At 41.5% G+C, this 15439-nt stretch overlaps 1 protein-coding gene across 1 annotated transcript in view; it reads right to left on the reverse strand.

Annotated features, from left to right (window-relative positions):
* LOC113629489 (amphiphysin) overlaps nt 1-15439 on the reverse strand; it is a 187102-nt gene that overhangs the window by 51595 nt on the left and 120068 nt on the right. Inside the window, exons 7-11 of the mRNA XM_027123961.1 lie at nt 15016-15101; nt 8541-8616; nt 7817-7899; nt 4952-5090; nt 3717-3845 (exon numbers count right to left, since the gene is read on the reverse strand). Of these exons, the coding sequence (XP_026979762.1) occupies nt 3717-3845; nt 4952-5090; nt 7817-7899; nt 8541-8616; nt 15016-15101 (513 nt within the window). The remainder of the gene's footprint in view (nt 1-3716; nt 3846-4951; nt 5091-7816; nt 7900-8540; nt 8617-15015; nt 15102-15439) is intronic.

Consider the following 15439-nt stretch of genomic DNA (forward strand, 5'->3'; position numbering starts at 1 on the left):
GTGAATATCTGAATTAAAGTTAAGTAACCAAGTCAGCATAGAAAACACTCCAGGACATTTTCTGAAGAAAAAAGGAGACAACCTTGCATGTACACATATATCTATGTGTATTTATACACATGATTTTTTTTTTTGGTCTTGATCTCTGGTAAAAATCTTATTTATTTCCCATATATTTGGTTTCCAGGGATGTAATACTTTTTAAAAATGTTTACCAAAAATCCATTTCCTAAGAATAGAGTATTTTGAGGGGAATGGGAGATTATTTGAGAAGCTCTTATTTAAAGAGAGTACACAGAGATTTTGTTGCAGAAGTCCTCAGAGCCCCATACATGCTGAAAGGGACTATGAAAAATGCAAAAGGAGATGCAGCCCCCACCCTTCTATGATCAAAGATGAGCTTTTCACAGCATCTCACGGGACTAGATGGAAAATGCTGTTTTGAAAGAATAATGCGGTGCGTGCACGCACGCACGCGCGCACACACACACACACACACACAGGATTTGTTCCTATTTAAGTTCCTGGGAGTTAAAAACATGGAGGGATGGATTTGTCCCTTATCGGGTCCATATTTGTAAACACAGAACCAGAGAAGCAAAGTCAGCCCTGTGGTCTTGATAAGCAGGCATCTCCCTATGAGCAGATAAGGATATTTCCAGAGAAGATTCTGGGAAATATCTATTTCCCAAATACACAGGCTACATTTAAGGTCTGGGCCATTAGAGGGCTCTGTAGACCTGATGGATTTCTGTTTCCAATCCCAGGACGTTCTCAAGGGAGAATTATCGCTGTGACGAAGCCTGGTGTATGAAACATACAAATCCATCAGAGATGAGGAATATTTCATTCATCACATCTTGAGCTTCCAGGTGGGATTAATACAAATGCTTTTCTTCCCCGTTATGCAAATGATAAAAATAGCAAACTGGGGGCATAAATCTATTTGTTAAATGTAAAATGACCCATTAAACATTTTGAAAACAGTAAAATAAAATTTATATATAAATATATATATATGAATCACTTTGCTGTACGCCAGAAGCTAACACAACATTGTAAATCAACTATACGTCAATAAAGAAAAAATAAGTGAAATTAAATGAAGCTAGATTATACCACTCAATAAGGGAGAAAGCAGACGGAACTATAAATCCTTGATTCACCCCTGCTCTTATTGCGACATGAGACTCACAGCCATTGAATCGATGGAAATGCTTCAACTTATATACTGGGGTCCACGTGCTAGAACCATGTTGCCACTTATATCCAGAAGAAAATGACAGAAAATCCTTTCTGCCTCCTTCCCAGAGTAAAAGAAAACAATCTATATGAAGTTGAGCCCCCCCCAAATGCGCCCCCGTAATGTCTCTGGGGGTTACTTCTTTCAGAGTCACCTGGCACACTGATGGACGTGACCCAGCCGGTAAGTTATAAGTGGTAGACAGACAGAGCTTGATGATTTCAGAGCAGATACTGGCCAGGAAACCATGGCATTGAGTGTGCTGAGTCCAGACAAATGATATTTACACACACATCCAAATTGGAAGAGAAATTGTATTTCTTTAGGTTTCAGACACTGTAATAGATATAAAGCAAAAATAAAAATGTGTTGCAAAGTTCTAAAAAAAAGAAATGATAAAAGGCGCAAACGTGTATTAATATATATTGCAAAATGGGAGATGCTTTTCCTTCCCTTTCCAACAGCCTTGGAGTCATGCATACAGACTATCGATGCTGGGGCAAGGGGGCTCCATCAGCTATCTGTGTCACTGCAGTAGCCACACTGCTACAGCCACAGCTGGAGACGTTTCTGCTTTGAAAGGTGCTTCCTCTCCCTCTCCTCTCCCTAACTCTTGGCTTTGCCCATCACTCTCAGTCAACAACACCAGCACACGTTAACACTCTTAGGAGGACTCAGGCACCTCTTCTGGCATCTGTAATTTTTAGAAGTGCTTTGATTCTTTTTTTTTCCCCACTGTAAAGGACCCTTATATGAGCCAGCAAACTGCAAATAAAAAAAACATTTTTGAAGAAAGAACTCTTTTAAACCCCATCTTTATTTCAGAACCAGTCTACGTGTCACGTTTTCTCTACTTCAGTGGCCTCAGCTGCTACATGTCCTCAGCTAAATACACACGGCTTCTAGGTGGCCACATTCTCTATTGATGATGGAATTGAGAGGATGCTCTCGCGGGGTCCAGGTGAAAGCAACTTGAGTAAGGGTATTATCACCCTAAAACACTGTTGCTTTTAAAGTGATGTAGCTAAAAACAGAATGAGCTGTTAGAAATACAAAGGGACAGCACAACTTGGAAGTGAAAACTGCTCCAGTTTGGTGCCAGGGCCGTGGCGGATGCTGGGTAAGATCATTTGGCTCTAAGACCGCTATCCCTGGTGGCATCTGTGTATCCACAGATATAACTGGTCCACGCACTGATAAAAGTGCAATTCCCCCTCCTCGAAGGAGCTACTAAATCACATTTCAAGTTCTAATTAGCTTACCAAATGCAGCACCTCATACAAACAACAGAAGGAAAACAACAGCTAAAAGCAACGTGCTGATCCATAAATGCCCTCGAAAGAGATGAGAAATTATGATGTGCCACTGCACTGCTTCTGAGTTTTCATTTTCTGAGCTCCCTGTTTTTAGCACATTATTTCCATTATTAGCGACAGGATGCAATTGTAATTGGGATGCAATATGTAGTGTTGTTATGGATGTACTCAGTAATTACAATGCTGTGTTTGCACCCCTTGCAAAATGTTAAAATTATTTCTGACCCTGAGAACACCAGGAGGAAATGATATTGGCATGACTTCTCTGGGGACATTCACCCTCAACAAAGAGATGGCTTTGAGGGCATTAGGAGCAACTAAGTCCTTGAGACAATGGGACAACCAAACTGGGACAGGTGTAGGTATAACACTGAGAGTAGCTGTAGGTGGAACACACACACAATCAGGTATCTTGAAAAGCAGGGGGAACGCTGGTGCCAAGTCATGGAAATGAATACATTTACTCCTGCTAAAGGTCAAAAGATTTAACATTCACCTCTTTGAATTTCATTTTCCTATTCTCTGCTAGGGAGCAATATGGAAGAAATGATAAAAGGCACAAACGTGTATTAATATATATTGATATCACCAAGGTGCTGGTGATGTAACAGAAAAAGTGGAAGTAACCTGTGACCACCATCGGCGGTTGGTTACATCCATCTGATAGAATACCCCGGTCAAACTTTATTTTGGAAAAGACAGTATTATGACATGAAAAAATGCTCAGTAAGATGACGCAGAAAATTCAGGAATACCTAACAATACAATCCGAATTCTGTACTGCAAAACTGATAAAACAAAAAAACTAAAAGAAAAAATAACTAAAAGAATAAACCAAAATGCATCCGCGGTTATGTTAGTGTTATGATTTAAGGGATTATTAACATTCTTCACTTTACACTTAGTATTTTTCCCAACTTTCTATAGGAAGGATGTACAACTCTTAACAGTGGGAAAAATGAGTCTTTTCAAATACCGCACATCTCCCATTTGGGAACCCTTTAGACACACCAAGTATTGATAAAGCAAACCCGAATGACAACTGAAATTACATTGTTGGCTTGAACATCTGCCACCTTCTTTAGAGATGAGCTCTGAGGGTCCCTCTGCTGCTGTGGTGCTTTAGTGAACATCCCAGCTCTGTATCAGGCACTCACCTGAGAAGGCGTCGTCACACTGATTTCCGGAACAAAGTTGTCCTCGAAGAAACTGATGATGTTCTCCTGCTGTAGCTCCTTTGTTGGGGTGACTTTAGGGAGAGGTGGGACAGGAGGCCCTTTCCTTGTCTAAGAAGCATCACACAAACCAACAGGGGTTAATTCAGGCAAAGATGGCACGGGAGACACGCAGAAATGTCACGTAAACAGAGCTAGGGGAACAGACTGATTGCTGATTGAAATGTAGGTCTGCTTAGAGAAATAAGCCCACCTGATTCAGGCAAAGAACGCCTTCTTGGGTGGCCCTCAGAGCTCTGACAACCAGTGGCCCAATGAGAAAAATTCAGGCTATGAGGCTCCATCCATCTCAACCCAAGTGCTATACACGGGGCTCCGGTGCCACGTGTACCCGTGCCTCTCAGGTTAAAGAAGGCAGTACCTTCTCTGAAGTCAACTGAAAATGATTTCTCACTTCAACAGTGCATTAGCATTCTAGAACTAACATCCAGCAAGCTTTTCACTGGAGTTAGTGAGACCACCATAAGCAGCATACGTCTCACTCGGCACTCCAGTATTTTGGAAAATAAGCGTTTTAGAGATCTATCCATGATTCGTATCTTCGTACAACGTTCCTTAGTTTCAACCATACACAAGAAAGCTTGAACTGGATTGGAGACTTCAAGTTTCCCCATAGGAATTTCATTTTTGCCAAAAGCAGGGAAGATAAGGGTGGCCACTTTTCCCTGTATTTATCTTTGCTTGGCCCTTTCTGCTTCTTTCAAACACTTGTTCCATCATTTTTGTTGAGCGCATGCGCAATATACCGCGGGTGATGCAAAAAACGTGAAATGACATACACGTCGTGGCCTTTCCTGCTGCAGATGTTACCTAAAGCACTAACAGGAGAGAGGCTTCCTGGAAAAGGTAGGATTTAACAGAACCTTAAAGGACAGGACTCTGAGAAAAGGAGAGCGTGCGAGCCTGAGGAAGCTGAGATTGTGGAAAGACGTGTCAACACACTCAAGCAGAGGGTATGTGAGGAAACATACAAATCCAAGTAAGAGAAGGAAGCTGATTCCTGGGTGATGGTCACAATGCCCAAGGCTCCCACCTCAAAACCTGCCTGACTGGAAACTCTTGTCAATGTCCCCGCCTCATAGAATTACCCCAGGTGTGGTCAACTGAGCACCAGTTTTCCCAGTCCCCCTAATATTATACACGTGATCTCTTCCTACCTGCGAGGGTGACCGAGGCCGGGCTGGTGCAGGAGATGCAGGTGCCAGCGTGTGATTTGGACTAGCTGTCGGGCTTGGGATGGGTGAAGGCTCCTCGGGCGGCGATGGCGTCTTTGCAATACGGAGAGGACCCGAGTCGCTGGATGAACACAGAGGGTAAGCAGGGCTCCTTCTAAGGAACAGTACTTATTTCTCAGGGGCCCTCCTTCCCACAGAAAAACTGAGGCACTCCAGGTACTGCTGGTTATCTACTCCCTCTTCCTGTTAATTCTGCTTATTAGCAACGGTGATGCGGTAACTGGTACTATGTATTGTCCACTGTGCGTCAGATCCCGTTCATGTATTATCTCTAATCATCACAAGACCCAGGCACGACTGTCCCCACTTTACAGGTCAGTAAAGTAGGGCACGGAGAGGATAAAGATCCCTGAAGTCACTGGGCAATTTAGTGGATGTGAATTCTGGCCTTGGTAATGCGAACCCCTGTTCTTTCCACTGGGCCAGACAGACTCTGCAAGGATCTTCCAAACATAAGCTGAATTAATTGAACTAATTTCACTTTTGATTTTTAAGAGAATCTTGCTATGGCATAATCTATAGCAAAACCTACCCCCCAAATGATTCATGGGGTATTAAAAAAAGGATAGCACTCATTAAGATTTTGTAGGAGTGCTTTCTGATGACATTTAGAAATTAATTCATTATTTCTCCTTCTACACCTTATGGCACAGTGACTCAGCTCAGACAGCCTGAAACTGCAAACACATTACGTGATAGATGAGAGTCTGTACTGTTTCCTGAGAGCCCACTACATTCCTGGCACCAGGCCAGATGCCTGTCGTCAGCCCAAATGCAACGGCTAAGACACGACTCGGGATCCATCCTACTCTCTAAGAATTTCTAAACGCTACAGATTGAGGGAACAAGGTCTGCACCCCCAAATAAATGAGCATGTACACAGCAGCAGGGTCTACGTATTCAAGGGGCTGAGGGAATGGGTCCCGTGGACAAGACGTGGACGCATGCATGATTGGGGCCGTGCCAGCAATCATGGCCTCTGCTGGGAAGCACAGCCCCCAAATCTATGCCAAATGGAGACCCCGCTGAGCTCACTCACCACCTTGTTCTGCGGAGGAACATGGAAAAAAATGAAGAACGTTTGTCAAGTGGTCGTGGCCCCGCTTTTTCTTCATTGTATCTGATTCAGCAACATTGCAACTTCCAGATGCCTTTGTCCCTTTCCTCTCCGTGTAAGGGAACAACCTTTTCCCATGCACTGCATCTCTAAATCACCCAAATGTCACTGTGATACTCTTATTACAATTCTTTCTTGGTTTCTAACCTCATATTGAAATAATTGTATTGGAAACAGCAGCTCTATCCCTTTCCTGTATTCTTTTAGGCAACATTCTTTCTCTTAGACAAAGAAAATATACTTAATGCTCACTTAGAATAGCAGCCAGAGTAGGGACTACAAGTACAGCTAAACCAAGGGGCACCAACTAAGAAAATTACCTATTTCCGGGGAGTTCCGAACACTGATATACGGAGGTGGATATGTGGAAGTGGCGGTGCCTGTGTTAAGAGTATGTGTGTTTTTATAAATGCGTGTGTATCATATATACATCGACTGATGTTAAGATCATAAGTACAGAATGTCAGGACTGCATATTACCTTAGAAGCTGTTTAGTTCAATAGCACATTTTTATTTCTGTTGATTAAAAAAGAGCTCTTAAACCAGAGAGGTTATTGAACTTACTCAAGGAAGGCACAGCAAATTAACTGCAGAGTCAGAAACTTGAAAGCCGAGCCTTCTGACTTCCAACCCAAGCCTCACTAGCCTACACTACTTGAGTACATAATGTCTGAGAAGGATGGATAAAAGGGATTCCCAAATCACAGGAGAAAGCTGCTGTGAATCCAAACCCTGGCAATGTAGACCATTTACTTACGGATCACTGAGGCTTTGGTATATCTGACTGGTGTACTCAAAATAAAACCAAACCAACATTCAACAAAACAACGCAGTGCTTGCAAGGTCAAGTTTGGAGGTAAGATGAGGTCTCACCTACTTCCTTTCTCCTTTCCCAAAATGGATTCATTAAAGGTATAAGTACCAATAATAAGTATCAGGACTAACTGTTGTGAGTTTGGGGAATTCCCTTCTTCTCCAAATAAAGTAACAAGTGCACAACTAGAAATTATATGTAAGGGACGTCCCTGGTGGCGCAGTGGTTAAGAATCCGCCTGTCAATGCAGGGGACACGGGTTCAAGCCCTGCTCCGGGAAGATCCCACATGCTGCGGAGCAACTAAGCCCGTGCGCCACAACTACTGACCCTGAGCTCTAGAACCCGGGAGCCACAACTACTGAGCCCACGTGCCACAACTACTGAAGCCCGCGTGCCTAGAGCCCGTGCTCTACAACAAGAGAAGCCACCGCAATGAGAAGCCCGCACACTGCAACGAAGAGTAGCCCCCCACTTGCCGCAACTAGAGAAAAGCCGGTGCACAGCAACGAAGACCCAACACAGCCAAAAATAAATAAATAAAAATAAATAAATTTATTTAAAAAAAAGAAATTATATGTAAAAAGCTGACACCACTGCTGGAAAGCAGAGAGAGGTAGATATCAACTCTATCGTGACAATGACAAAAGTCCATGGAGATTCATCTGAAGGCTAAAAGTCAACATAAAAGCACAGAACTAAGGCTGGCGTCAGCCTCCAGATGGAAGGGCTCCTTGGTTTTAGATCGTTGGAGGATGAGTAAAAGACCATAGGCTGATACAGACTGCAGAATTTGCAACAATCCCTGCTTTCAAGGTGTACAGACATGAACTTGGCTCTGATGAACATGGCCTACCTGGGAGCTCCTTGAATGGTGAAGGCCTTGTCAGCGTGCTGGTCACCCAATTTCGTCATCACTTCATATAGTTTGTGGCAAAGCTAAGGGGACAGAGGCCACTGCTGTAAGTCATTCTAGTGCAAATTCAGGCTACTGACCCCAGAAAGGAATTGTTTATTGAAAAACTAAGAATCTTATGATAGTATGGATGGTCCCAGGATAAGTTAACCTCTGGACAGGGTTCAACTTAAAATTCATGTCAAAACTGTCAGGCCACAAACACAAATAAACACATATATATGCAAACCAGAGCAGGAAAACTTATTGTTTACATTGATTCCATTAGAGATAAAGTCATACAACCTCCCTGCTGAACTAAGAAAATATTAGTCGATGACAGAGCTGCTGACTATGTGAATATCTGGAAACCAATTTCTCCTGAGCCTAAAGGCTTGGAAATCCAACTTTAAAAACTGACTGAAGGAAAAAAAAAAAGACTGTGAGACTGTAGCAAGCAGGCAGGGATTCATGAAAGCACAAACTAAAATCTTTACCAGCTATACAGAACCATGTGGTCACTACAAAAAAAATGTAGAAATATTATTGAGGGTCATGACACACTATTAAAAGAAACATGAAAGAGAGTGAATTCTTTGCATAATGCCGTGCCATTTCATCTGCTTCCAGAACAAACATTCATTTACTTTATATTCCATAAGGAAAAACAATCTTCATTACTCACCACCGCAATTTCCTTATGAAACTTGGCCTCTAGGCTAGAGACATTTTTGAAAGTATTGACATAAAATCCAACTCGTCTACCATGTAGAGATACAAAGAGGAAAGAAGAGATGGGAAAGACCGGTCAGCAAAACTGTATTTTCAATGGCAATGACATATATTAAAGACAGATTTTCTTTACGAAATTTTGAATAACGTTGGATTAAATAAAAATGCCTAACCCAGAGTAGGCCCAACCTTTCCTGATTTGTTAATGAAAAAAATAGCTTCTTTTGGTATACAGCACAACCTTTCCTAGAGTGTCGGTAATAACCCCAACAAATGGTTCTCACACTTCAATGTGCACCAGGGTCACTTGGAGGTTTGTTTCTGATTCAGCAGGTCTGAGGTGGGGACTAAGAATTTGAATTTCTAACAAGCTCTAGGTAATACTGATGCTGCTGGCTCAGAGATAACACTTTTGGAACCAGTGCCCTAAACATCTGTAGTTTAGATTTGTATCTTGTAAAAGTTTTCAGATAGAGAAGTTTATTAATTTTTACAAAATATAAATGGTCTAGTTTTGGTATCATATATTTGGATTCTGAAATTTGTTTGATAGAGAGAAATAAAAAAACCTACAAATTAATTACAATTTTTCAGCTGAAGTGAGAGTGTACTTTCATTGAACAAATTAAAAACACAAGCTATTCATTCGCAATACCTCAAACACATTTGTGAAGAAAAGTCATGGTGGGGGGCTTCTGTGAAATGAGCAAGGTCCCCTCAGTCTTCATGTTTAGGTCCCTAATAGTAAGCACACCAGTCAGCCCAGTGGATTCAGCCCAGTATCCCCAGTATAAGCTCCCTCTGCTCTAAATGAGGGCTCTTTGGACTCTATATTTAATTCAGTCCTTCTGACTCCATCTGAGTAAATCACTACTTTGATTTAATTCATGTTCTCTTTTCAGTGACATTCTCAAAAATCATCCCAGAATCCTGATTGGTTAATTAGATTCCAAATGCCAATCAAGAGCAAGAAAGGACCAGAAATACTAAATAGGTCTAATATATGGAGTAAACATATATTCAGGGAGTTTATAATAAGAATACTTATTGGGGAATAAGAATGTGCCCATACACAGTAGGCACTCCTCTTATTTAAACAAAGAGTTGAAAGGGTAGAGAAAAGGGGGCTTCTAGTGGCTTAGCTGTGCCTTGTGGTGAGTCAAATTCCAAACAGTAGAGGTGGATGAATGTTGCATCATCATTAAAGCCAATAAAAGGAAGAGTCATCTAAGCACTTTCTTATATTCCCTCACTTAACCCTCATAACAACCCCCTAGGCAGTGATTCTCATTTTATATCCAAAAAAACTGAGGCACAAGAGTTTTACTGTCCCAGGCCATGCAGTTAACAAGTAGAGAACCAGTATTTGGTTGCAAAAGGAGGAAAACGCAATAGAAAAGCATGGCATGTTTGCCAAGAAATTCTGCTGAAGCGTGAATATTATTTCCATGCTTTCTCATGAATTACATGGTTTGGAATTTTAATAAAATAAAAGCTGGAAGTTCAATTTAGAGGTTCGGAAATGAAACAGTAGTTGAGTGCTACAATCCATTCTACCAATAAGACTTACTTCTCCTATGGCTTAACCTGTACCTTGGATTCCTACCATGTTTCACTTAATCTTTTTTTTTCTTTATAAGATTAGTTTATTTGGGTTTTCTTCATCCTTTTTTCCAGCTTCATTAAGGTCTAATCGACAAATAAAATTGTACGATATTTAAAGCGACATGATGGTGACTTGATATATACACTGTGAAAGGATTCCCCCAACTAGTTAATGAACACACCCAGCACCTCCCATATTTATCTTTTTCTTGTAGAACATTTAAGTTCTATTAGCAAATTTCAACTATATAACACAGTGTTATCAACTACAGTCACCATATTTTACATTAGGTCCTCAGTCCTTATTCATTAGAGCTGAAAGTTTGTACCTTTTACCAACCTCTCCCTACTTCCCCCACCACCAGCACCTGGCAAGCACTTTTCTACACTGTTGTTATGAGTTTGCCTTTTTTAAAAAAAGATACCACATATAAGCGATATCATGCAGTATAACCTCACACCTATCAGAATGGGTATCATCAGAATGACAAGAGAAAACAAATGTTGGCAAGGATGTGGAGAAAACGGAGCCCTTGTGCACTGTTGGTGGGAATGTAAATTGGTGCAGCTGCTATGGGAAACAGTATGGAGATTCCTCAAAAAATTAAAAATAGAACTATCATACGATCCCGCAATTCCACTTCTGGATATATATACATGAGGGAATGGAGACAGAATCTCAAAGAGGTATCACACTTCCATGTTCATTGCAGTGTTATTCACAATAGCCAAGATATAGAAACAATCCGAGTGTCCATCAACTGATGAGTGGTTAAAGAAGATGTGATATATAGATACAATGAAACATTATTCAGCCATGAGAAGGAAGGAAATCCTGCCATTTGTGACAAGACGTATAGACCTTGAGGGTATTATGCTAAGTGAAATAAGCCAGACAGAGAAAGACACATGAATGTTTCGCTCAATCTTAATATTCTTTATCTACAGTGATCATGTGGTCCTGAATTCACCTTTTTCTTTTCATTGATTTAAAGTACAGTTGACCCTGGAACAACACAGGTTTGAACTGTGCAGATCCACTTACACATGGATGTTTTTCAATAAAGATAGTACCTGTATTTTCATTTGACAGATCTTTAAATGAACTAACTGTAGGGAAAAGCTTGTGTTCAATAAGAGATCATAATATGTGGAGTCAAAAGAACTAGGGTTTGAGTTCTGATTCTAGCTGAACTGTTTCAGTTTCCTGCCCTTGGACGAGTCATTTATCAATTCTTTTGTTTTTGAGGCAGAGCTAGCAGTACTCGGATTTTAGACCGTATGGGGGTCAGCAACCCTGCGTTGTTCAAGAGTCAACTGTAATATACATAATCATGTATATGTCTGTATACACACACACACATTAATAAAGAAAATCCTGGCACAGTGTGTTTGGGAAATAGTTAGTACGCAGAGGGTCAGATCAGAAGCCTGGGAGGTGACAGCCTGGGGAGACAGAGGACCTTCCAGACCAGGAAGCACGCATTTATTTGCAGGCAACAGTTACTTACAACCCATGGCCCTGTTGGACCTGGGGGAAGGAGAGGACTTGGACCTGTATTTGAGGAAGCTAACTAAGGCAGAGGCTGGATGGGAGAGGAGAGACTGCACGTGTCCTGACAACATCGTGCAGAGGGACCCAGCTCTTGCATGGTTTGCAAAGGAGTCTTCCTGGGGCACTTGAACTGGCAGACTAGGACCCCAATCATGCAGACAGTAGTTCCTCATTCAATTACTAGACAAAGAGACTATCTAACTCTGGCTGCACACCTGGTGGTAGGCTGAGGTGGCACCAGACACTAACAGTCCAGTTGGAGGGGCACGTGAGGGCTGACTGATGAACATATGCTCCATTCATACTGGTGAGAGAAAGAAGCAGATTTCAGAACACAGTGCGAGTGTTAAAGGTACCACAAAAGGCCATACGTGGTTAAATAGCAGAAATGAGCAGATACGCCAGAAACAGCTGAAGGAACCAAGAGGAGAGGAGAGTGATGAGCCCTGTGCCAGCTGCAAACATCTGCTTGAGACGACAAAGAGGCTGCCCTGAAGAAGGGTCAGATTTAAATAGAGATGGGGGAGTGGGATGAAGTTGAAGTTGATGGTGGGTATCGTTTGCTTTGCATCGATTTTTCACTATAATAAACAAAACCCTAATGAAGACCTATGACTTGAACTCTGGGTCCAGCTTTACTAGTTCCTTTGAATAAGCTTCTTGACTGTAAATGCTGGGTGAAAGGCACAGAAAACAGAAGCTTCGATGGGCACTGCTGACCTGCTCCCCCTTCTGTTCCCTCAACTTTGAATGTGACTTCACACAAAACCTTTGTAAATATGATGAGAAAGAGTTAGCATCTCACCAACTATTTAATTATGTGTGTTCCTTTAATGAAAGGTGAGTTAACATTTTTCTGTTCATTTATCGCCCATTTGAATTTCTCCTTTTGTGAGTCATCTATTCCTAGTTTGCTTATTTCTTGGTGTTGTTTTATTGTTATTTATTTATAAGGGATTTTCTATTAAACATATTGAACTTTGAATACATTGAGCAAAAACAAGAATCCCCTTTCTTCTATCTTTAAATTCTGTTTCCTGATACACAGCATATCTTTTTTATAGCAATGATTATTTAGAGAAATAACTGGCACTAGAGAGAAATACCTTATTTAGAATGACTAAACAAACATCCACAATTTTCTAATATGTTTATTGTTTCCTTTTAGAACTGAGAAATTAAATCAACTAGATGTATTCAATTGAGAAAAAAGTTCAATATTTTTAATGCAACTTATCATATAGTGATTCTCTCCTATTTACGAAATCAGAGATTCTTTCAAAGTAGGGACTGCCTTGGTCTAGTTCGTGAGTATAGGCCCAGCACCTAATGTAGCAGAACAGGACAGAACAGGCATACAGTAAATAGTCCATGAATAGGGCTTCCCTGGTGGTGCAGTGGTTGAGAGTCTGCCTGCCGATGCAGGGGACACGGGTTCGTGCCCCGGTCTGGGAAGATCCCACATACCGTGGAGCGGCTGGGCCCGTGAGCCATGGCCGCTGAGCCTGCGCGTCCGGAGCCTGTGCTCCGCAACGGGAGAGGCCACAGCAGTGAGAGGCCCGGGAACACAAAAAAAAAAAAAAAAAAAAAAAAAAAGTCCATGAATAAATGAATGAATGAATAAGCAAATGAACAAACCAATGAATGAACAAATGTGGCACTCATTCCACTGGAAGGGCACATTCTGACTATAACCTTGGCTTCTAAAAAACTAGCATCACCAGCAGTAAGATATACACCCACAAAGAGTACCAGGCTCTGAATTCTGATATCGTCTGCTTGGGAGGTTTCATTTCACAAGTTCTTCATAAACAAGAGACTCTGAGACATTAGCATTTCCCCAAAGGACTTGTCTGAGGCCTTCTCAGGTCCCTCCTGGTCAGTTGTCAAGACCAACTTAATTTCTTTATTAAGATGTTTCTTTGTTCTCGGAAATGGTGGAAAGGATTAAAAGCTCAGCTTACCGCAGTCCCAGCTTGCCACCCAGGACGCTCGCACCTCAGCACTGCCCTGAGGGAAGCCTGTCCCCCCGGGAGCTGGTCACTGTTTCCCCCAGAGCCCCCTACAATGGAAGAATAATACTCTGCCTATAAGTCTGTTTCTGTGTCATAGATAGGTTCATTTGTGCCATATTTTAGATTCCACATATAAGTGATATCATACGGGATTTGTCTTTCTCTTTCTGACTTAACCTCACTTATGATCACGTCTAGCTGCATCCATGTTGCCGCAAACGGCATTATTTTGTTCTTTTTTATGGCTGAGTAGTATTCCATTGTATATACGTACCATATCTTCTTTATTCATTCATCTGTCAATGGACATTTAGGTTGCTTCCATGTTTTGGCTATTGTGAATAGTGCTGTTATGAATAGAGGGGCGCATATATCTTTTTTAATTAGAGTTTTCATCTTTTTCGGATATATGCCCAGGAGTAGGATTGCTGGATCATATGGTAATTCTATTTTTAGTTTTCTGAGGAACCTCCATACTGTTTTCCATAGTGGCTGCGCCAATTTACAGTCTCACCAACAGTGTACAAGGGTTCCCTCTTCTCCATATCCTCGCCAAGATTTAGGATTTGACTTAAAGCAGTGTTGCAATGACAAGCACAATTCTGTTTATTCAGGGTGGTAGCATGGGGGTGCTGATGGGAATTGAGAGATATAAGGCCCCACTTCACCCAACAGCTTCTTGTTCAACCACTGAGTGGGGAAAACTGCACTTAATGGCATGAGAAATGCAGAATACCTATAAATGGGAAGAATGGTTAACATCTAAAATAGGAATGAAGTTCAGGTTAACAGGTAAGGGCTGAAAGTAGAGGCTTCGTATCAAAGACGGAAGACTAGATGAGCTATTGGAATAAAGGAAGTTCTTCCAGAAGCTAAAGGAGTATCCTTGTAAATTTCAAGGTTAAGGACAGTTCTCCTAATGCTTCTTAGCTGAGATTTGGGTCTCCACCTGAGAAATATACCAAGGTCTAAGACTGTGCCATCCAATGGAGCAGCTGCTAGCTACATCAGGTTATTTAGATTTAAAAGAGTTAAAGAGAAATCATTTTAATTTAAAATTCAGTTCCCCGGTCACATTAGCCATATTCCAAGTGCTCAACAGCTAACCACGTGTGGCAAGTAGCTACCATATTGGAAATTACAGATTACTGAACACTTCTATTGCACAGTGCGGAAGTGTCACACGGAATAAGACAAGATAAGGAATATTCTCTGTTCGTGAACTTCTATAACCTGTACAGAAACATCTTTACCTTGACCATAATGATGGTAACTCTTCTTGTAAGTCAACGTTAAACTCTTCAAACACTTTCTGTGCTTTCTGAAATTCCTCTTCTGCCTAGAAGTGACACATAACATGTTTACACTAAAAAATATCACATAGACACAGCCATTTCTAGACACAACATCGCTTAATATAAAATAGGAATAGCTTTATGGCATCCCGGAAACATCTTGGGAAGCAGAGAATCTGGTAAAAATCCACAAGATTTTTTTCAGTAAAAGTGAAATACTGGGGACTTCCCTGGTGGTGCAGTGGTAAAGAATCCACCTGCCAATGCAGAGGACATGGGTTTGATTCCTGGCCCGGGAAGATCCCACATGCTGCGGAGCAACTAAGCCCGTGCACCACAACTACTGAGCCTGCGCTGTAGAGCCCGCGAGCCACAACTACTG

The sequence above is a fragment of the Aethalodelphis obliquidens genome, unplaced genomic scaffold (assembly GCF_003676395.1).
Source record: "Aethalodelphis obliquidens isolate GAN/ISIS:26980383/991018 unplaced genomic scaffold, ASM367639v1 scaffold27, whole genome shotgun sequence".
Lineage (NCBI taxonomy): Eukaryota > Metazoa > Chordata > Mammalia > Artiodactyla > Delphinidae > Aethalodelphis > Aethalodelphis obliquidens.